The sequence below is a fragment of the Rhizopus delemar genome, genomic scaffold (genome assembly GCF_000149305.1).
Source record: "Rhizopus delemar RA 99-880 supercont3.10 genomic scaffold, whole genome shotgun sequence".
Taxonomy (NCBI): domain Eukaryota; kingdom Fungi; phylum Mucoromycota; class Mucoromycetes; order Mucorales; family Rhizopodaceae; genus Rhizopus; species Rhizopus delemar.
The window spans coordinates 1,395,384-1,418,966 of record NW_027137836.1 but is presented as its reverse complement, the minus strand read 5'-3'; the positions used below and the strand labels follow the sequence as shown (position 1 = coordinate 1,418,966).

The following is a 23,583-nucleotide window of genomic DNA, read 5'->3' as shown; positions in this document are numbered from 1 at the left end:
GGTTGTTTATTTTGACAGATCTTTATCAGATCATTGCTCTGTTTGTATGAGCATCGAGAAGACTTTCTAAAAGTGGACATTAGCAAATTTAACTTTCATACGCCACGTGGGTAAATAGGAATTATGACGTAAATAAACTGTCCTTTTTATATATCCAAAGTCATTTGATTACCGCAATTCCATTTCTGTGGGTGTAGATGTTTTTTAGCTCATCTGTAACCTAAACACTTGTAACCTCACAGTATTTGAATTATTGCTGACACTTGTCTTTTTTCAATTCAAATTTAGAATTAGATCAAATTCAGCTCAGTGTGAATTTAACCAATTAGAAGACGGTTACACTGGTAACGTCACTGGGCGGCAAAACTCTATTTTTTTTATAGAAACATGAACAACTTATTTTCTTTGATGAGGATAAAGCTATCAATCAAATGGATGCATAAAGATGTAATGAGTTTTTTAATACACACGTTGAATGGGTTACTATTGTTTATATATTTACTTCATTTTATATGTAGATCAAACAAAGTTCAATTGTAGTGTTACCTTGCTAGAAAAAATATATTACTTTTCTTCTTAAAAGCATCTATCTCATTGTGTATTTCAGAATCTTTTTAAATCTCTCACGGAAATACATTCTCAATTACGTGATAATTGAAGCACACTGTAGCTCCCTTTACCCTTCCATTTTCAAATGAAAAGAATACCATGAAACATGCAATCGTTTTAACAAATAGTATGTTGGGATCATAAAGCTATCTTTTCAAGCTATAGCTGTTGCTTGGTAACTTTGCAATCAAATTATTCATATTAAATCTTTACTTTTTTCGGTATTTGGTTTTATTATTTGCATAAAATATAAACAGCAAAATACAGTTTGTGATGGAAGAGTTACTGCAATACCAAAGGCGAAAAATCTGGGAAAGGTTGTTAATGGTTTAATATTGGTTTTCAATAGTAGCGATGACAATTTATGGTCTGATAATTAATTGTATGTATCTTATGAATTTCTTTGATTTACAGTTATTTAAAAAGATACAAAGATTATAGTCAAACAGTACTTGTTGAGGCAGTTTTATTTACGCCCACTTTGACTTGTAACTACAAGAGGGCACCAAAATGGTCATAAACTGCAGCTTGACTATCATTTCATAATACGAAAAAAGAAAGATTTCTATTTGAACAAGAATCAAGAAGCTAGACTTTACCAGATAATGTCTGTCTGGTAAAATCATACAGAGTACTGGTGATTTCCCATGTGAAATTGTGAGTGAAAATGGCCCACTGGGCATTTTTTATTGTATTCATCTTAACATTACCGTCCATAAAAGAGTCACTTACATGCTTTTTAGTGCCATTTATCTCCATATTCATAAAGATAAACTACACTTTTTATTTACCTTTAAATAAAGAACAGTATTTTTGTATCTGTTGGCCGTTATAATCATATTTTGTGAAACTCGAAAATAGGTAGTTTTCTATAGCAAACTGTAAAATCTTTTTCTTTAAGTGCAGGTACTTGGTTAACTTGTTTCTACAGCTACGATATCTTCCCATACTGCTTTCTCTTCCTCTTTGTCTGTTTCATCTTCATCACTGAGTATTCAAAGCGCTTATAATTGAAATCCCCCGCGCCCACAAAAAAAGGCTGATAGATTTAAAGAGTTTGATGTTAGAAGCTGATAGACAGGAATTCACCACAAAGCTGAATTCCTTCATTACCAATAAAGAACACACTGGTTTTCCTAACTTCATGATATATCTTCACCAGTACTACCTTGATGACAGCAAGTTCATGCATTGATCTACTGTGTATCAACCTCATCTTTATATTAACATGTAAACTAATAGTTATATTGAGAGTTGGTACAATCAAATCAAAACTACCATATGAAGAGAAAGCGAAATAGATGAGTTGGTAGGCTGCTTTACATTTTAATGAAAGATGTTGAAGGCGATCATACCACTGAGCCATTCGTGAGCGATATGATCAAAGGGGTAAAGTATGAAGAAAATGGGAAAGTGTCATTCTACATATCCTCCTTCACTTTGTCTGAGATCTAATACAATAATGAAGTGGTAGATAGTATGACGACAAGTTGTTCTTGCCTTGACTTCTGCTTCAATCATATCGTCTTCAAGTATATGTACTTGTTGCATCATGCCAATGAAAGTTTAAAAGTTTTTCAAGTTAAACGGTGATAAATTTCGTAAAGATGCTGAATCTGAATCCCTCAAAACTTTACCCTAAACATAAAAACAATCATGTCCTGACAGAATGCTGATGAAAGGTTCATGCCTCAGAAAACTCATCATGTAGACAGTATCGTTTGGTTCAGCAATGCTGCAAACAGAGCTTCTGATAAAATAGATAGGCTCATCTTTGCATTGTGCGCTTTCAAAGAGCAAGTACTCTCAACATGAATTTTGAAAGACAAATACCTTAATTCGGTAAAGTAGAGGGCAGGATATCCACTTTTGTGCAGCCACAGAGAGAATATACATTTATTTTTGTCTATTAGGGGCCAACGTTGGGTAAAATGATACTATCATGTATATGTTTCATTTAGGTTTTCTGTCGCTCAATTTCAGGGTTGTCCTTGTACTTTTCGAAACAATTAGTGCTTATTTGATAATCCAGAGATAATGTTACTATAAGATACTTGCGATTTCAGATTGTTGTTTCTTCTTCGTTGAGGCTTTTAGAAAAAATGATTCCTTTGGCAGTATAAGAGATTGAATTACACTTCAAACAAAACATACACTTACATAGCCCAACTTGTCAAAATAGCCATCTCTCTAATCGTTTATACTCTGATCAAGTAATAGTATAATTGATAGTTGAATCAGAAAAGGGCTTACGTCTAAAAGACTATTCCAAAGGAATATTTAAATTATGTTTTAAAAAAACTAAACAAGTTTCATTATTTGTGTTTTTATGAACATGTACTAGAAAACACTGTATGTCTGAATTTTTAGCTAAAGACAATTTATAATGCTTCAAATAGCAAGGTTAATTGTTTTATACACAAGTGGACTTTCCAAGTCATTCGATGATAAAAAAAAAGAAACTATAATAAAACACAGAAATAATAGTAACACGAACACTTCAAAACCTTACAGCTTGATAAACTTATAGAATGACAGAAACCAGAATGATCAAAAGATCAAATTGATTTATCAAATTAATGTATTTTAAGTAGATGTTTTACTATTTCAATATACAAAAAACCTTTAAACCATTCCATCATATAAGTTCAATGCTTGTAAAATAGTTGGATCCTTTTTTGATCCTTCTTTAAATTCTTCCATTGATAAGCGACCATCTTTATCCTATTTTACTATTAGTAATTTAATTGTCTTATACGAGTTATTTACATTATCCATCAAATCAAAAATCTTTTTCACCCTTTTCTCTGGTGTATCTTCATCTGGTGGTAACTTCACCATACTTCCTACCATTTTATAAATCGCGTCTACTATATTCAGCATCTCTTCACGAGTAATATAGCCATCGTTATCAATATCATACAACTATAAAATAAGCTATGGGTATATGGATATATTAATCAGTCAAATCATTTACTTGAAATGCCCCTAAAAGAGAACGATTAGTCTTGATTCGTTCGTTATCCCCTCGTTCACATTACTTACAATATAACTTTTCATCCACTCTTCCTCTGCTAGTCACAGATAATGCGCAAATAAACTCTTTAAAATCAATAAATCCATTTTTATCGCCATCGAATACATTAAACACATAATCTGCAAACCGAGAAGGATCACCAAATGGAAAGAATTGTTTATAAATCTTTTGAAACTCGGTCTTATCTAGCTGTCCCGAAGGACAATCCTTTAAAAACCCTTTATACCTTTTGTATAAAACTGTTGAGTTACCAGTGTTTCTTTTACTCATTCTTACCATTGTTGTAATTCTTTCTTTTCAACTAAGGGTATTATGAGTAATTATAGATGTTTTTTATATTTACTTACAATTAGTGGACTTTTGAAGTTCATTCAGTTGTTCAGGGCTAAGTTTACTCTTTGCATTTCCCATTTTGTGCTTTTTATATGAAAAAAGAAACAATTAATTGAATATGATCCTTTTTGAAAAGTAATTCATTTACCGCCAATAAACCCCTCTTTTTTTGGTATCAAAAATAATGTAGACGCACAGTGAAAAAAGAGGAGTTAACTTGAAACGAACATGTGCATAAAGCCAAGACTTTTGATTATAAAACGCACATTTTATTTCTATTGAAAACAGCAAGCCACCAATTCACGTCATATGTTGATCTTTACTGTGATTCTCTCTTTAAATGATCTTGAGAGCAGCCTGTTAAAGACACTTTTTATTTCAGACAGTTGTCTTTAGCTTTATATCAATGCCAAGTAGGCTTTAAATAAAGGTACAAAAAAAAAGCTTACAAGCTGGTTATTCCAAAGATTGGGGAAGAAAAAAACAATCAAAAGTGGATTTTATTAACAGACAGTTTATTTGATACACATAGCATTAGGAGGAGAAGCAATCCCATTTTTTTTATTCAAAGGGGAACTTGTAAAGAAATAAGTGTAAACACCATCTTTTGCTGAATCATCTGCCAATTTCTCTAAATAAAACAATTCACCGATCGGCATACCCCAGCCACCAAGGAACATGGCATCTATTAAACAAAGTAAGATACAAGAGATCAACAAACCGCTTTTACATACGACAAGAACTTTCCCATTCGAACGGGTAAGCCTCAAATGGAAAGTTATCCGAAGCGACCGCTGCAAAATGGTGATTCCACACCCATCGAAAGGTCTCTTCGCAAGCCTTCAGGCCTGCACATCGAGGGGCATTCAGATCCGGAATGACCTCCTTGACTCTTTCCCCCAATGCCTCATAACGGGCCATCCAACCCACACGGATCAGGAGGATATCGCCATGTTCAAAGACAAGGCCCTGATGGGCAGCGACCTGGTCCAGTTCGTCCACTGTGATTTCTACTTTTTCGAAAGGGTCATAGTTCTCCTTGTTGCTTTCTGCCCACCGAGCATAGTCAAGCAAGACCGCACGACCGGCGATACCCCGTCGAGCCATGTGATGGATCCCCAGACGCTCACCTGGACTGGCCCGGGTGACTTCTGTTGGCTTGACATTATTATAAAACGTTTTGGTGGCCATGTGAGCCGCATGACGAAGACCATCCCACTGAGTCGATGTTTGTGTATTAAAGTTGTTGTAGATGTCATCAAAGACAAGACCGCCATTGATATGGGGTCTATATTCATGCTTGATCTCGGCTCTCCCAAAGACAGCTGGTTTAGGAGATTCCAATTTCCAATTAAGAGGGAATAGCATGCCACGTCGGATACATTTGGATGCCTAAAAAAAAATCAGGATGATGGAAGGACGAACACGACTTACATTCATCACTCTTTCCTCTGTTAATAAATTCAGAGTACCAAGATCATCGTCGTCGCCCCATAGACCCCAAGCTGTTTTAGGTGGATATTTGCTATGAATAGGCAATTGATCATATTCTGGAAGTTTTGTGATGGTCATTGTAAACAAAGAGTGTGTGAATTGGCTTTTGATCTAAAATAGTGAAACAGATGCGGATCTCAAATTTTAAATCGTCTAGGCTGTCGCACAATGTTCTGTACCTGTGTCTTGTTTTCTGGTGATTTCTCTTCTTGTCCAAGTCTAGATGACTGTGTCTCTATATTGGTACTTGTAGAAAAGAGACAAAAAGGTTGTAGACGAAATATGCTCTTTAAAACCAATATTTAAAGTTAAAAAAAGATAAATTAGGTTATGATTAAATACACTAGTAACCTAAATCTTTTTTATGAACCCTTGCAAGTTTATATAGGTTACACTATTGCTTTGACCTTTAACAGAAGAGCGAATCATTCAAATAAAATCTTTTACTTTTCTTTTTTTTCCTCTCTGTCATATTGCATTTTTTTTTAATCCTAAAAAGAAATAGACCACAATGTAGACTGCAAGAAATATCACAAGCTTCTTTTTTTTCTTGTAGTGAGTACATGAATTGATTTAGCAATATCAATACTATCTGTCTCTTTTTCTTTTCTTGATAAAAACTTTCTTTTTTTCTTTGGTACCAAGCTGAATGATTACAGCACTTGGTCGATAGTCAATGATACAACTTGTGAAAGGATATAATCATTCTATCTATCCAGGTATTTCTAGTGCGACCAAAGTAGTACGGCTTTAACTGATTATGATATGATTTAACGTAGTCATTGGTAACAGTAGCACATCTTCTCTCCAAGAATAAACCTACAATTGTCTCTTTTGCTAATAGTAATAAATGAAAAAGAGAACTCTTTTCTGAAACTTATTTTATGATTGTCAAAACTGACAACGTCATCATAGCCCCAGTTGTGTCCTATGTTTGTACATTCTTTATGATAGAATTAGCAACTTTATGACCTGATCCTGTGCGATTTTCCCATGCTCTTTTCGTATCCCAATGGCACGATAGAATATTGATTCGTTAAAGAAGTTTATGATTAGTAAATATCTCAGTCTGATTATAGTCAATCATCAACTCTATAACTGAGAGATGACGACCAGCAACATCGTTTTTTAACTCATTGTAAGCTTCATGAAGCCATCTATTAGCATGTTTATAAGCCATGTTTTGTTGTCAAAACAAATGAAGCTTCACAGCCAAACTAAAGATGAACCATCTTTCCATCAGTGGAAACTTGCTCAGAAGATTATAGCTGCTGATGCTGGATTTGTTTATTTTACGCTTGATCTGCTGCCAAAAGGAGAAAAGAGGATAAAGATCATAAAATTTGCTGTAAGCCTAACAAAGTGAACAGTCATGAACGTCAGGTATCAAGCTTCGACTTGTTATATAGACGATTTGACGGCTATATAATGGCGAAGGATCTTAGTGGCAAACCAATCACTATAGGTTATCTGAAAGCAAAATCAGTTTTAAAAGCCACGTACACCTCTTCAAGCAATAGATAGCCATATATCTTTTTATCTTCTACAGAAATCAACAGCAGATGTGTATACCATGATGAGGTTTGACAGTGTCGATTTTCCTATAATTATCAACACAATTCCAGGCATTTTTGATTTCTTGAGTGACATGTCAATGTTCTTAAAGCTTTCGAAGGTCATTGCAAGATCTATGGTGTCGAAAGACCAGATGAAAACGATGCTCGGCAATCTATACGATTTCCATTATTGTGAGCAGCAACAACTAAGGCTGCAGTTCATAGTAGACAAAAGCAAGTCTCGGCATTGAATTATAAACACAAATTCATGGTTTCTAAGCTTATGAAACTAACGGCTACTTGTGTAAGTTCTTAGTGAATCACACTCTTTTGGTTTCCTATTCAAATTTATTTTTATGATTTATGCTATATGCTATTGATTATACTCTTTCCTTATGACACATTATCCAATTCATGAAAAATATCAACATCCTTCATTACCCCTCTTCTTTCCTTCCTCCATTTGACTCACTTTTTTTTTTTTTTTTTTTTTTTTTTTTTTTTTTTTTTTTTTTTTTTACAAATCTTCATAGACTTTTCTTGATTTGATTAAAACATGCTATAAATAGGTTAGCTCCTTTTATTCTTTCAATATTGATTCAAATTTAGTTTTATTAGACAACTTTCTTATCGCTACAATTTTAAATCATACAGGGTGTTATATAAACACAGAATGCTAACATCCAACTGTGATTTAGTCACAACATATAGTCCAGAGGGACTATCAACAAATATGTTTAGTTGGATTAGCAAGTGAATCATAACTGATTGAAGTAGGCGTGTATATATCTAAATAAAATTAAATCCCGAGCATTATGAAAGACCTTGAAATCGAATGAGTATTTAAGTTTAGTATCAATTCAACTGCTAAGAATAATAGATTTTGAGAGGCCAACACAATGTGTTTTATTTTATTACTATTTATAGAGTATGAATTGCTCAGCGTATACATTTTTTTATAAAAAGAGAGCCGTTTACCAAATCTGATATGGATGTGTATTAGCATCAACTAATTCTATTTTCGTGAAAGATATTGTTTAATACACTTGCTTCACTCTTGAATCCTTATGTTCTTTAATAAAACATAGAACTGTCAGCAGGTGGCTTTGATCATTATTCCGGAGTTTGATTGATGATCATCTCATCCAGGACAGAAGTTTTGTTTAAAGCATGATGGCCAGTGAACTTTCCATTCAAAGTGAATAGAGTCCATTTTGGATTAAAGTGTTATAAAACGCAAAAAAGATTTTTTTTTTAATCTTATGCTTTTCCTATAAAAAAAAATTATTGTCTATTTTTTAAATCTCAAATCATAATCTGTGAATTCTTGTGGCCTACCGTTGACATTCAGGACATTTCCAAATCCTTGTCAATTCTCGATTTCTATTTACTACCAAAGACAGGCTATGACTTGATTTACTCTTTCTCTTGCATCCGCCTCTTCATTATTGCATTGAATAATTAACGTGGCGCAATAAATAAAAATCTCACGTTGTCTATAAAAAATTTTTCAATTGTCTCAATTGAGAGATATGAAACCTTAATTTTAACTGAGTTTGTAAGACAAAACGGCATGAGTGCGGGTAATTTTTCTCAACACGGACCGATCTTACAATTATTAATCAATGGAGATGATGCATAATGAGGAGTCAACAAGTCACATAAACAACACATATGTTTTTATTATAAAGAAGAGGAGAGAGGGGGATGAATAGAATAAGAACATGAAGAGGAAATAAACAATAAATATTTTACATGAAGAAAGGGCATAAAATGTACATAATGCAAATAATTGATTTAAAAGAAAAATCCTTGACTAGCAGCCCAAATAGCTCCCATATTTTCCACTAATTTAGCAACTTCATCTGGAATATCACAAATCAACATATTTGCCATGATGGCTTGTTTATGCTTTGGCCAATCAATTTCATCTTCATCGTTAGGTAACGAATAAGGATCATCGTATTCCATCGAAAGTCGTTCGTAAAGTAGTGTAAGTTCAGGTATGGCTGTGAGATGATGATCGAAAGGTTTGAATGTGACGGTGATATGTGGAGCAAAGGGGAATAGACCAGCATGAGGAACATGAGGTTGAATGGATGATTGCTTGAAACAAGTAGATAAGAAGAGTGTCTGACACCAAACAGGTATCTTTCCACGAACGATTAGATCGTGTGAGTCACTGTAAGGATTTGTGAATCGAACACCAAATGTATAACTGAAAGGGATAAATGTATCATACGAAAAGGGCTGTGTTTGATAGATTTTGTTAAAATGGAAATTATCAATGGGTGCTTCATCTAATAAAAAAGTTTGTATTAATAATCAAATCAAATAGAAAAAAAAAGAAAAAAAAATTACCATTGAAATCAACTGCTTGATTATAAAGAGCACTTTCGATGGTGGATAGAGTAGGTGATGAATGAGGAGATGAGGATTCCCATACTTGATGAACAAATACACCTTTTGAAAGACGCATGAGTGACATTTGACTTGTATCCAACTTTTTACAACAAATCATACGCATCAACAAATTTTCAGATCGTTGTAATCGATAGTCGAGTGGATCAGCAAACATACAGGCATTTAAATATTGAGATAAATCTTTACGTTCTGTATTGGTATTGTTTGGAATTGGAAAAGAGATCATTGTTGAATTAAAAAGGTTTTGTCGCATTTGTGACAAGATGTTGATGTTTCCTGTTGCGACAGAGCAATTGTTAAATAGAGGTTTTACATCTTGAATAAGATAAAAATCATCTTGTTTCGATTCATATTCATTAAAGTAAAAAGGTTGATCCATGAATGTAGCCATTGTATTGAAAAAGAAGAAGAAGAGAGAAAAGAATGAATCCTTGATTACTAAACAATTCTTAATCATATTTATATTTCTCTTTCTCTTTCCTCCGCAGTCGAAAAATTTTTTGACTCAAAAAAGTGCGGCGATGCGGACTACGGTCAATTTTTAATTTTTTTGGAATAAGGCCGCGTCTCCCCACCGTCTAAATTGGGATAAAATAGATCGAACGGGCATCATCTATTCCCTTTTTCATCTCAAATCAATTTAATAAAGTTTACAGCACATTCATCACAGCATATCCTTATCCCCAAATGCTTACAAATCATTTTGATTGGCTGGAGTCACTCTGCATCAACCACTTGGTCTGGATTAAGGTGCCGAAAGCAAAAGGGCTTTGTAACGAAACGGACCGCGTGGTCGATAATTATCAGATCAAATTACGTACTCTATTTGTAAATGGTGACGCATCCCTAAAGTTAAAAAAGAAGGTGTTTCATTTATTTATTTGTTTATTCTTACGAATACAACCAATTTTAGCCCTTTTCCTATCATTCTCGATTTTCTATTGTCTCCTTTATTTCTACTCTCTCCTCTTTCTCAATTATTTTTATATAACAACAGAGTTGATTTAAAAATGAACAATCATAAAATATTTATAAAAATAGGGAAAATTAAACGTGAAAGTCGTGTTACAGAACCTGGGCATGCTTACACTAGCTCAGGACATGTCTATTTTTGTTCAAATGAAACAAAACTATTGCAACTCATCAGATTGTAAAGAGAAAAAAAAAAGAGAGAAATGAATAAAGATTCACTTTAAACAGTTTATTTTGTGAAATAGACAGAAAGAGAGTCATACAAGAAAGGGTTTTGTACCATCATGAAATAAACAGACTGCGGAATTATTAAAGACGATCAAATCATTAAGCAACACGAGAATCTATTCTTCATTTTCTCCTCCTATTTATTTAGATTGGAAAGAATCAACTTGGTGAGATAAAGAACAGAACATGGTTGAAACATGAAGGAAGGAGGGGGGGGGGGAAACGAATGGAAAGGAAAAGAGTGAAGAGAGGATATAAGCGGACTTTGTTTTGAATATGAACTGATCAGAGATGAAGCAGTGGTTTATTTTACGTCTGTTTTCTCAAATGACCATATTCCTATCACAGTGGAAAATAAAAGGACACGTTTCGCTGTTGAAAATGAAATGTCATGCAACACAGCTTGGCATGCCTCATGAACATGTCCTTACAAAAAAAAGCTCAGTGGTAAATGTAGGGTGCCGAAGAAGCAATCAGTGTGTGTAACCAATAAATAACAGGGTTGTATTTTCTGAAAAGGACATGCATCGTATCTTTAGTAACTTAATTTAGCTCATAGGCTATTACGATAGTTGATTATAATTGGTTTGAAAAATAAGAATTTACATAGAACAATGTGCATTAGCCCAATGAAAACAGTAGTGAGTCAATCGAAATTATACAGTCATTTTTAGACCCAGACTTATGAATGGCTTACAAATTAGATTAAAACGCCACTTTTCATTGTCAAATGGCTATAATGATTTACAGTATTAAATAATAAAAGGAATCACTAAACTATACTTGTAATTTTAACTATATAAAATGTAAGTATAACCATGATTGTAAAGGTGGTATGAACACATAATCTATCTTTCCAAATCTTATTTTTAATGCTTTAATTTTGTTATCGTATTAAACAGTGCTATTGTTGCCATGCTTTTTCTAGAAGAACTAAATTTATTAATCACTCATGGTTTATTAATTTGGCTAATCTTTGCCTGCCAATGATCAGCCTTTAAACATTCACCCTTTTTAAATATCCGAAAAAAAGGGACAAGGGGCCATTTTCATTGACAGACCCTAATCAGTGACAAAAGGAAATGAATGATACATCATAACAGACTTATAGATCGCTTGTTCATCCTTTTGGATTTTATCCAACATTTATTGCATCCTTTGGAGTTGTTATCATTCAGCCATTTCGGTCAATAACTGAAAACTCACGATTGCCTTTTCATACCGTATAATAGGACAATGAGTCTTGAGTTTGAAACAAAACAATTTGGTGTAATCAATTCAAAAGAACAGACCAATTTTGGATTACAAATATCTATTTGATAATATTGTAATAGCAAACTACGTTAAAACAAACATCTTCATCACATTTATTAATAAAAAAAAAGAACATTTTATAGATACAGTCTGCTCTGGCTAAATTAAAAATACTTTTTCATCTGAAAAATGAATGACCCTTTGATCAACTTGTCATTGTACATCACTACTAATAATCACCTTTCTTTACTCACATTCGTTGCGATGGGAAGGAAACATAAACAATCTTTTAATGAAATCACACGGATTCTTTTATTATAAAAAAGCATGGTAAAAGAACCTGTATATTTTGTATTATCTCATACAAATCCCATTTTAAGATAAATAAGAAAGACACCAAATCATTTGATGATACACTAAAGTCTAGTCGGATTTCCTCTGTACGCTCAAAGAAAACATCCATTGTCTACTAAAGACATACAAGATGTATTGTATATTCCATTTGATTCTAAAAGACCTTGATTTTCTTAAACACAATTCTATTTATTTTTACAAGAAAACAAAAAAAGAACTTTTGATTATTCTTCTTCATCTCTTTGAACAAAGTTAGGGTTGGCAGAGGGTAATACGAATCCACCAACATCATGCTTCTTTTCATGAAATACAGCACTAAAAGCTCGGGTCATTTCTTCATAAGGTTTTGGGGGTAAATAGTTTTGGTAAAATTGATAGAGGTTTTGTTGGTTCAGTGGCTGACCTAAAGGGTTAACAAATGCTGGGGAATGGAATGGGTGATAGGTGGTTTTATCAACAGCATCGGGTTTATAAATTGAGGGGTGCTTTTCAATAGAGGTCACTTCACTACTATTAGAGGGACTGGGTGTAGGACTAGGCGTATGATCTTCAAGGCTGATGCCCTCTACCTCGTCTGCTGGAGGCACAGGAGGCAATTCCTTGTTAACCTTTATAACAAGTGGGTTATGTCCGTGATGCGAAGTGAGTGTTCTCCTGAGCTTTGTTTGATCTGGTTTCCATTCATAGACAGTGCGCTTGGCATCTTCCAAAACGCGTTTGGTTTTGCTCGAACTCTGATAAGCCGCTCGTTCCTCTCCCGGTTGAATAGGATCCGTGTTCAGTTCGTCCACAATGTATTTGCCAAAAGTAGAGATAATGTCTGTTTTGCTTGCCATTGTATGCATTCCATTCAACATCAGATAGAGTCCTTCTCTTGTAGCAATTCGCTTGAAATTGTCCATTTCTATTTCATCAGGTTCGGTAAATGCCTCTAGCTCCTTTAGCTGCTCTTTTAAAGCATTCATTCGATCCGTAGCAGTGGGCGAGTCCTGCAATTTGTCAATCTGCTCTCTTAGCTTCCTTTTCTGGTCTCGACTCTGCTGTAAAGTGGCTTCCTTTATAGAAATAGATTTTAGCGTATCACGATACTGTTCAACACTGTCGGCAAACTCCATCATAACACTAGACCATTCAATCAGTAAATTCCCCATTTTATTTGTAACATCCTGAAAGAAAAGAAAAGATTAGCATATTTCTCTTTTGTATAAACTTTAAGGTATATTTACTGTGAGATCGTCACCCAAGGGAGAGCCATACATGATCAAGTTATTGGAAGCTACTCGACTGTCATCTGCTATTTGAACCACGCTCTTGCTCATTTTGGTTGAATAATCAATAACAGCCCCGAGACCTTTTTCTGAAAGAGACTTTTCATTACTTGATTTATGAAAAGGATTAAAACTGAACATTGGAAGAAGAAGAAAAAAACAGATATAAAAAAGAAAAGTGTAAATACTTTTTTTTCAAAATTGTTGGCACAGCTTCCGAAAACTCAAGCATACTTTTTGACACATTTTCAAATTTGTATTCAGTAAAATAAAACTCCAATGGATGATTTTTAATCTTCCGAGAGGTTGCTATTTTACTTTAAATTAGTAATAAAACACAAATAACATAACCTTATTATTTGAAATATGTTTTCTTTTGAAATTCAATAACTATTTCAATGTATTAAAATGCTTATTAGTTCAACAAGCTCTTTTTACTGTGAGGGTAATAGATACAATGAATATTTATAGATTAATCTGAATATCAGGATTTCTTTGTCCAATCAAAATATTGCTGACCTAATCAATCCTAATTGATATGCAGCAACCAAAGGAGCTCAAATGATAAGACAGAAACGTAGTATTGACCGTCAGTAACTAAAAAACAAGAAATAAAAGTAAATAAAGTATTACTGTAGCATTAGGAATTGAATACAAGCTATCACCTGTGATTCAAGGAAAATTATATATGTTGTTGTAATAAGCCTTTATTGATTTATACATAATATAAAAAATTATAAAGAATATTAAAAGTGTAGCTGAGAAAGAAGGATTCGAACTGAAATAGAATATGGATGCTTAAGCTAAATTTTGCTATCAATTAAACAGCACAAATTTTATCACTATACAAAGTTTAATTTAAGATGCACTCGTAATATGCATGAATGTTATAGAAGTAAACAGCTTAGTTTATTTAAATATGCTTATTAGAAGTAAATTAATGCCTCTTTGTAAATTTCAATTTAAGTGATTCCGGAGCCTTTGTTTCTGTGCTGTCGAAAACAACATGATCATAATGAATAGAATCCTTAGGAATATCGATAATGTATTTTCTCACTAGTAAATGAACATTAAATACATAAACAAAACAATATACTAGCTATGAATTCTTACCCATTAAGGCTAACACTATGCGTTGCTCAGCTAAACTAAAGTTCATGCCGATGCATTGTCGAGCGCCATTACCGAAGGGCACCCAAGTCAAGCCTTCATGAGATTCTTGTTCTCCACCTTCAGCAAATCGTTCGGGGATAAATTGATCAGGATTCTTCCAAATGTTTGTATTGTGATGGATAGCATACAGATCGATATTGGCACTTGTCCCTTTTGGAATAAACGCGCCACCTACAACTATATCTTCTGAGACAACTCTGGGAACTATACGATCAATGGGTCCAGCGATACGTAACGTCTAAAGTGGTAGATTTAGTTCATGCTGTAGTGCTTGAAAGAAGCTTTTTGTTACCTCTTTTATGACAAGATCCAAGTAACTCAATTGCTTCAACTGTTCAAGTGTTGGTGCGATATCTGTAGGTTCATCACCAAAGATACTAATGACTTCCTCTCTTAGCTTTTGTTGAACATGCTATATCCAAATAAATGTTAGTGATATATAATTCTTATAGTCAGCAGCAAATTACCTTATTCTGAGCAAGATAATAAAAGGCAAAAGACAGACTATTAGCAGTAGTCTCATGTCCTAAAGTAAAATGGAAAAATAAGTTGTGATAGCCTAGGATATAATTCCCACTTCACTTACCGGCTAAGAAAAAGGTTGCCAAGTTATGCTAATCGTCAATAAAACGTAAGCTACCTATTTTACTAAAAAAAAAAAAAGCAAGTACTTACTCGGAGCTCCGTATCTGAGAGTAATCCTTCTCCGTTATTCTCTGCCTCCAACATGAGCGTCAGCAAGTCTTTTTCACTGTCAAGTTTATTCGAATAAGATCCTTTTTGTATCTCTCTACGCTTTTTCTGCGCCATTTCGTCTAACTTGCGGTTTAGCTTGTCGATCGCAGCCATTCTTCTTCGCTTTACAGGTAAAAGGACCAAGAGCAGAGCACCCATTGAAGGGAAGACGTTCAAAACAGGATCGGCCAAGGCTTCATTCACCAGATGATAAGTTTTAGTCCAGTCATCAGGATCTCCTTTTAAAGCTTTGAAGTCAAAATCTATGATATGGACGTTAAATGATAGATACATTATAGTTTAATGCTTTACCAAAAATAGTGTAACCGAGCACATCAAGAGTAAAGTGTTTCATTGCTTCGGCAATAGGAATCGTACCATCTGCTTTTTCAATAGCAGAAAAAAGAGTGAGTAAAACGCTGGACATCATTTTTACAGGCATAGAACGATGAAAAACAGGATTCATAAGCTATACGGATTATATTATGGTTAGCGACCAATCTGGACAGGCTGGAAGTTTTTTTTTTTTTTTTTTTTTTTTTTTTTTTTTTTTTTTTTTTTTTTTTTTTACCTTTCTCTGCTTTTTCCAAGTATGTCCATTTGATAAGGCAAGATTGTTGAGACCTATAAACTGAAGAAACGGGCTATTGGGACCAATTATCTTAAAGCCGTTATGCGATTTCGGATACATGTCTTTTGAAAAGTTAATTGATCTGTAATAAGGTATTCATAAAAAATTCAATATACCTGATTTAAGTAGAATATGCTTAGCAATCACTGGATTGGCAACATACACTGTCCAACTGATGGGGATTTTACTCTATTCATACAAGCATATTAATTAATCATCATGCTTCAGTAGTCTCTAATACATACAACGTAAACCCCATTGCCCTTGTTCATCACAGGTTGAATAATACGCTTGAATCGATCAGCTTGTGATTCATGGCGCAAAAATGACATGGCCATTGCAAGAGAAGATACACTAGGTATATGACGAAACTTTTTTGGTACGTGCAAGTAAGAGTAGATTTGTTGAATAGTAATCAATAAGGCAGCAGCACTTATATAAGACCATTTGGATTTTTTTTGGAGAACCGGCAAGAGTTTCTCTAAGATTTCACGGTAAGATTTGTCGACAAATTGAACCAATTCCATTTTTATTTTGGAAAAAAAAAAAAAAAAACCTATTCCTCGGTTTATTTATATCGTTAAAAGTCATTAACTGGATGATGTTTGTTTCATATAATGCGACTCATTAACTAGCTAAGGTTTCTAAATATTTGCCTCGATTTTCCTCTTTTTCAAATTTCTCAGAAATTGCAAGTATAACGGAATATTTATTACACCGAGGATTTCAGCGAATGATATTCTTGTTTAGCAATATCGTCCAATCATATGCAAATACGAAGGTTTTACCGAAATGCAAAGCATAGGTGTCACAAGTTTACCCGAAGTAAAATTTTCCTATTTTGGTATTTTGCTTCGATCGATTCATGTAGTACCTTGTGCCATTACGTTTTTTTCCTCATTTGATATTTTAAGCTTATCTTGTACTTGTGGCATATTTTATACTATTAAATCATTTGATACCTATCTTTTTAATTATTGAACACTCCTAATCATATTATAGATAATGCGCAAATCTGACGAGGGTTATCTTGACTGTCGAGAGTGAGTTTCTGCAACTATGAAGCTATTTTTTATCCGATTCCGTTGGCCTGGTTTTTTGGCAACATACCAAATCCCAGAGTTTGTTTACTATAATTATGCAATTAAACCTAATTTATCTAAATATAATAAAAAAAAATAGTTTCTATTTTAAAATTACAACTGATCTCGCCAAAAAAAAGGACATAAAAGTACAGTGCTAAGCATAAATACATTCTGGGCTTTATTCATTAAAAGAAAGACACGATTAGATAATTTCTGATGAAAGACAAACTGTTTCTTCGAGATGGGCATATGACGAAGATTAATTGATTAAAAGAAATTTATGATGAATATACTATCATAATTAATTGTTCAAAACAGTACTAAAGATGCTTGAATGCTTAAAAAATATTGGTTCGTAACTTCATATTATTAATAAACACAACGTGTTTATCCAACTATATCGTGTACTTACCAAATAATTATGTTTTGAAATTTTAGAAATAAATGTATGCGCTTAAACTTTTTTTACTTTATCGTATCAAAAAAAGAAGCAAAAGAGGCCTAGAAATACAATTTACATGCTTTCTGTCTACAAAAAATCAGCAAGTTGAAGTACTCTTTTATGCAAACATCATTCTTTAATTGCTTATCTTTGTTTTAATGAATAAAAAAAGCAGCGCAATATATAAACAGAGTTTTATATGAGAGCTTCATTTTAATGTCACCTCTAGTTGTACACAGTTACAAAACTCTTAGTTATTTTTTGTTTATTTTCAAGTAGTTCTTTTAACAACAGCTTATAAAGATGTTTGTTATAAATAATACATTAAGGTACTTCAACGTCTCAAAGGGTGAAGACTCCCAACCACTATACTCTAAGCGAAAGGAAGCGCACATAAGATTTATGCGTTAAAAATTCTAGTTCAACATAGCAAGTACCGGAAAGCTGCTGTAACGGATCTTTCTATATACTATAGAAACATAATATTCATTCAAAACCAGAGAAAGCAATGGAGCTGTGCAAAGCAAATAATTGTCTCGTTAAAAATAGATTCTATGGAGAAGATCTTGTACTTCACATGCTTGATCATATGCCTAGTCTAAAATCAATTTGTTTAGCGGATCACAAGAAGTTCCTGTTTGAATTCATGAAAATACTTCTTATGTGAAAGAAAATAAGGAGCTATTTTATTTTGTGCACCATGGCCATAAAATTCAGTTTGATGTTACTGTCGAACTTGAAGGCTTGAAAAAACGTCTCGATTGTCTTTAAAATAAGCTCAGAAGAAAACGTTAATGATAACGAGATTGTTTCATCAGAATATGTCAACTAATACATGTAGAATACCAAACGCTCTTTAGACAAGTGCTGTTACTATGCTAGCAAAAGAAAATTTAAGCTCAATACAAAACTTTCTCGTGAACTACCTGCTTACTGTAATTTGTTCTTTTGTGTCAATAGCTACGCCTTACTTGGTATGAACCACTTCAGTACACAGTGATGTGTGAAGATGCCATGCTTGACGCAATTGAGGCAACAGAATTCATAAAAGAAACCAACCTGTTTTCGTTGAATCAGTTGCCATTTTGACGGATCATTAATTCTAAATTACTCCTTTTCCAGTTTTCTTACATAGTAATGACGATGTAAATAGACATGCTCACAAATCAAAAACCGGCTGCCAGGCAGATCCTTTGATATTTATCCGAAAGAAAACATGTTATGAAAAAAGTGTTCTTTGAGTATAGTTTCGGAATTGGCTTTATAGAAATATTTGTAAATAATGATTCCTTTGGTCCTGTAAGCGCACGCTCATTAACGCCGTTTGTTGGGTCATTACTTCAAGATTTACCTGATGCAATAACAAAAAGTAAGCAAAATATATCATCTACATACTTTTTCATCAATAAACATCAACAAAAAAATACAAACAATAATTGCATAATAAATTGATACCATAAAGATCCGAAAACCCATTATTTATTTATTTTTAAACTTGCCATCTAAAGTATTGTATTCAGTTTAAACCATTATTTGACTCCCTCCCTATTTAGTTTAATAGCTTATTATGTTATCATTTTTGTTGTTGCTGCTGCTGTTAAGTTTATGTTTAAATAGTAAGTATTGCAAAGTAGCAATAGCTATTTAATGAAGCTTCAAATAATAAATATGGTTCTTTTGTCTAATTTTAGAATATAATCTTAATATTCTAACAAAAACTTTCTTTGTGAGTGCCTATATTAAAAGGTAAAGCATAGCATTGAACGTATCCCTCTGTAGTTTAACTTTTTAGCTCATCATATTCTTGTGTCTTAAATCTAACTATAGCAGTCCAAAATAAGCAGCAAAAGTTTCAAACAGTATATATTGAGGTTGTCTTTATAAAACTTTTCATCCTTCTTTTTCTAAGTGACTGTATATACACGAGATGTGTGTGTGTGTGTGTGTTTATTATATAGAAATTACATATCATCATCACTAGCAGCTACACCATCTCCTTCATCTTCATCACCGCTCACCAATTCATTTTCCTTTTCTGCTTGTGCTAATAAAGCAGCAAAGTCACGATCATCAGAATCAGATACGACCTTGGCTTCCTTTTCGACCTTGAATCGAGTCCAACTGTGTTGATCCAATGTTGTCTTTATTGCCTCAATCGCCTTTTCAATTATTTGGAAACCTTGCTCTTTATCTAAAGAATCTACAGTAACAACATAGAAAGGTGCAGCCAAATATGTAATCTTTACAGGAACATCCTCATCTCCAACTTGTTCACCCGCTTTTAAGGCATTCTTGATAGCATTCACGCCGTCGATACCTGTGCATCTAATATCCAATTCTATCATAATTCGTCAGTTTTGATCATCCTCTTTTCTCATTCTTATCAACTTACGAGCACGGATTTTGACAGGCTGAGGTGTCATTCTACGCTTAATAATAGACAATAATTCATCAAGGAGTTCTTTAGAAATATCAATGCCACTGAAAATGGCATCAGTATCACTATAATACTATGAGATGAATATTTGATCGATTTTCCTTTTTAAATAACTTACAGAATGGCCATCTTGAATGCATCATAAGCATGGCCATATTTCTTGTACAAGGGCCAACCGATAGTTTCATATAGAGTTTTAAGAGCAATATCATTTTTTTCTGCTACGTGACGTAAAATAGAATGAACTTGCTTTGATTTCTTGTATTTCTCTTCACATTTAATGATATCTTCAGGTGTAACACGACGCTTGGATAAATCAATATATCCTAAGAATATGTATGTTAAATAAATACGCGTAAGTTGCAGTTTTTTTTATACCTTTTTCTTCGTCTACTCTAAGAACAACAACAACTTCATCTCTACCAACACGAATTAATTTTTGAACTGAACGAATACGTCTTCTTGATAATTCAGAAAGCAAGATCATTCCTTCTCTATCTCCATATTCAAGCTATTTATATAATTAGGAAAAAAAAAATATCATGAATAATGTATTTACGAGTTTAACATAAGCGCCCATGTCAGCAATTTGACGAACATTCACCATAACAACGTCATCCACTTTAGGGAATTCATTTTCATACATGCGACAAAAGAATTTGTTGTCAGCCATTTTGTTGTTTATGTATCTCTGAAGAAAATCTTACACTTTCCCGAAATTTTTTTTTGGAGGCTTTTGTCGGTCATTAAAACAAAGTGGATCTTCCCCTATTTGCTGTTTAAACACAAATACAAATACCCCTAGTTCTCAAATTGCAAAGTTAGACCCAAGAAAAGGACAAAAGAACACTACATAACCTACTATAGATAAATACCATCTTCTTTCCTTCTAATCTCTTTATGAGTCCATTTTATTTATTTTTATTGTTCTTTTCTTTCAGTTTGCATCCATCTTTTGACAACTCTTGTTATTACAAGAGCAGAACAATAGATGAAAGTCTTTAAAAAAAGTGAAATGTACTACGGAAACTCCGCTTCATTAAACTTTTTGAGATCATTACAAACATGGCAGTTACCAAAATAAATGAGCAATGCTTTGTTCCTAGCCAACAACGACTGATATGCCTCTATCATATATTTTGAGCAAAAGAAAGAATATGCAAAAATAAGCATCTGTCTACTAAAGAACCTTGTTCAAATATAGCTCATGTTTAAAAAAGACTCAATTAACGGTATCAACTATGAGAATGTATCGGTCACTGGCTTCAAAAAGTAATATTCCAAAACTATTGCACATTTATTTGTAAGAAAAAAAATTGAAACAAGGGTTTCTTAATATAAGCAGCAATAAATAATAATGAAAAAATTCAATGGAAAATCATATTCAACTCTACAAATTAGGTTCATTTTAGGACTAAAGTTTTGAATGATCACCTAAAAATAGGTATGTCATTACTTATGGATTATACATGAAACACTTTTCATTTCGTGATCAGCAATCGATAAGCTTTAGTGAATGCAATGGGACGTTTAGGATACTACCACTTACTTTTTCCAATTGCTCCCATACTCGCTGTTTATTACTATATTTGGTCCGTTTTTAGCCTCATGTCTTCCACTAGAAGCAAAATGCTTATAGAATATCTGGGAAAAACAAAGCTTTGGCGTAGAGAAAAAGAGTCCTTCAATACCTTAATAATGATTGAATGAATTTGGATGCTTATAAAACTAGGAAACCCGCAAAAAATTAACAATGGCAACTTGATCAGTTTGAAGTGTCGATCTTTCAGAACCTTCTGATATTTCAATAGTATTTATAAGTTTATGCTCGATTAGCAGTATGTAAACGAGTCTAGCCAAACTAGATCTACATATCATACTGATGAATGCTCCCTAATGTGTTCAGCTTTAGACATTGAAACTCCAAAAGATCGGAATCAAAGGGATAGAGAAAGATAGCAATAAGAAAAAGAATTTTCTGTTTCTATTTGCCTTCAGCTTAACATATTCCTATTATAAAAATTACCTATTGATAAGCTGAAATTCTAATTTTGTGTTCTTTTCACAAAAGTAGGCATGAGTTATCAGGACTGTTTTTATTCATTGGTGTTATTTTTGGCGTTTATGGTGGTATAGCCATGATAATAACCTTGTGAAAAGAATGATAAGAGGCAAATGGAAGTTACGAAATAGAAATTGAGATGGTTTTATGTTGACCTATTCTCGCATAGATGGTAGATGTACTATATGGATGTATGTCTTTGATAGAAATAAGCGATACTGCATCATAAATCTACTAAATTTATATTCTGAGCACCTTCTTTGTACATGGCTTATGTTCTGATCAATCGATTGACTACCAGTCTATAGCCTACAAATCCGCATACAGTCTAGGCATATAGCCCATTGGAAAACAACTTGCTGAAGCTAGAAAGGTGCACACCAACTGTAGTGAGGATGAGCTCATAGTCACAAGAGCCTCATTGACATTGTGTCCAATTGGACTTTTGCGACTAAGGTGTCTTCCTAGCTTGATTGGTACTTTTGATAAATATCGTACCTGATCTAATATACTGTGGGAGTAACAAAGTTTGTCTCAGATAAGATCAAGTTGAAGACTATAAAAATAAAGCAGAGTTTGAAGTCGACATTCAAAGGGTTTTCAAAGGATGGGAATCAGACTGATGGAACAATAGTTGGCTAGGTTAATTACAGATTTCTTATTATTAACAAGTACATTTTGTGCGACGTTTTATGATGTGGGGCACACAGTACGCAAAATCTTCATGCGCAAATTCTGTCACAAAAAAAGGAAAAAACTCGGGGCGTGAAACGTTGACTCCTTTTTTTGGTTATTCAAACAATGATCGAAAATGAGAAAGAGAGAGAGAGCGAAGGGATATGTGAACGAGAAAAGATATAAAAGGTCATAAAGATGGCTATTGACAATATCTTAAAACCTTTTTTTCAGGACTAAAGAAAAGAGTTGATAGAATATGATGTGAAAGCTGCTATCAGATGACTATCCGGAAAAGTATGTTAAAGTGTGGACAAGAGGCTTTATTTATTTATTTATTTTTTCCCTCATTTTTTTTTCTTTTTCAAATCAACTTTTAGAGTAAGTTTTGATGAATTCAATAAAATGATAGCTAAAATTCAAAAGAATCTATAGTGTCATACCCTTATTCTTATCCATATTATGGTTCTTATTATACACCCACTCCAATGTATACTCAACAACAACAAATGTATCCTGTGAATTACTATAGTTATCCAATGGTAGGATATCCATCCACAATGAATAATAATAGTAATTACTATTATAATCCTGGTTATTATGGAGGAATACCTTATAAACCAAGTACGCTTCGTACAATCTATAATAGAATACGCCATGGTTCTACTTATGCCAATTATTATAACCAAGCTTATCCACAACAAATGATGTATGATTATGGAAGATACAGAGGAAATTGGTTGGATTATAATAACAATCAACAATAAAGAATATAAATATATTAATGATACAGACTATAAAATATTGCAGAAAA

General features: G+C 33.3%; 7 protein-coding genes across 7 annotated transcripts; 1 reads left to right on the top strand and 6 right to left on the bottom strand.

Annotated features, from left to right (window-relative positions):
* Positions 1–3,234: 3,234 nt before the first annotated feature.
* On the bottom strand, positions 3,235–4,057 carry RO3G_12499 (calcium-binding protein NCS-1; the record flags this gene model as incomplete). The annotated part of the gene is made up of 6 exons (XM_067667083.1): positions 3,235–3,333; positions 3,379–3,534; positions 3,587–3,597; positions 3,655–3,872; positions 3,923–3,947; positions 3,994–4,057. The coding sequence occupies 6 exons, from the start codon at positions 4,055–4,057 to the stop codon at positions 3,235–3,237; spliced, it is 573 nt and encodes a 190-aa protein (XP_067523184.1).
* A 437-nt stretch (positions 4,058–4,494) lies between these two features.
* RO3G_12498 (uncharacterized protein) lies at positions 4,495–5,551 on the bottom strand (the record flags this gene model as incomplete). The annotated part of the gene is made up of 3 exons (XM_067667082.1): positions 4,495–4,664; positions 4,714–5,371; positions 5,414–5,551. 3 exons carry the CDS (start codon positions 5,549–5,551, stop codon positions 4,495–4,497), a joined length of 966 nt encoding a protein of 321 aa, XP_067523183.1.
* A 3,275-nt stretch (positions 5,552–8,826) lies between these two features.
* Positions 8,827–9,844, bottom strand: RO3G_12497 (uncharacterized protein; the record flags this gene model as incomplete). Its single annotated transcript, XM_067667081.1, has 2 exons — positions 8,827–9,329; positions 9,391–9,844. The coding sequence occupies 2 exons, from the start codon at positions 9,842–9,844 to the stop codon at positions 8,827–8,829; spliced, it is 957 nt and encodes a 318-aa protein (XP_067523182.1).
* A 2,641-nt stretch (positions 9,845–12,485) lies between these two features.
* On the bottom strand, positions 12,486–13,580 carry RO3G_12496 (uncharacterized protein; the record flags this gene model as incomplete). Its single annotated transcript, XM_067667080.1, has 2 exons — positions 12,486–13,427; positions 13,488–13,580. 2 exons carry the CDS (start codon positions 13,578–13,580, stop codon positions 12,486–12,488), a joined length of 1,035 nt encoding a protein of 344 aa, XP_067523181.1.
* Positions 13,581–14,466: 886 nt separating this feature from the next.
* RO3G_12495 (uncharacterized protein) lies at positions 14,467–16,595 on the bottom strand (the record flags this gene model as incomplete). Its single annotated transcript, XM_067667079.1, has 10 exons — positions 14,467–14,585; positions 14,643–14,940; positions 14,995–15,114; positions 15,170–15,228; positions 15,289–15,316; positions 15,378–15,700; positions 15,750–15,906; positions 16,009–16,061; positions 16,185–16,257; positions 16,314–16,595. The coding sequence occupies 10 exons, from the start codon at positions 16,593–16,595 to the stop codon at positions 14,467–14,469; spliced, it is 1,512 nt and encodes a 503-aa protein (XP_067523180.1).
* Positions 16,596–19,556: 2,961 nt separating this feature from the next.
* On the bottom strand, positions 19,557–20,705 carry RO3G_12494 (uncharacterized protein; the record flags this gene model as incomplete). The annotated part of the gene is made up of 5 exons (XM_067667078.1): positions 19,557–19,933; positions 19,988–20,097; positions 20,151–20,358; positions 20,411–20,543; positions 20,592–20,705. 5 exons carry the CDS (start codon positions 20,703–20,705, stop codon positions 19,557–19,559), a joined length of 942 nt encoding a protein of 313 aa, XP_067523179.1.
* Positions 20,706–23,050: 2,345 nt separating this feature from the next.
* Positions 23,051–23,536, top strand: RO3G_12493 (uncharacterized protein; the record flags this gene model as incomplete). Its single annotated transcript, XM_067667077.1, has 2 exons — positions 23,051–23,066; positions 23,205–23,536. The coding sequence occupies 2 exons, from the start codon at positions 23,051–23,053 to the stop codon at positions 23,534–23,536; spliced, it is 348 nt and encodes a 115-aa protein (XP_067523178.1).
* Positions 23,537–23,583: the final 47 nt, after the last annotated feature.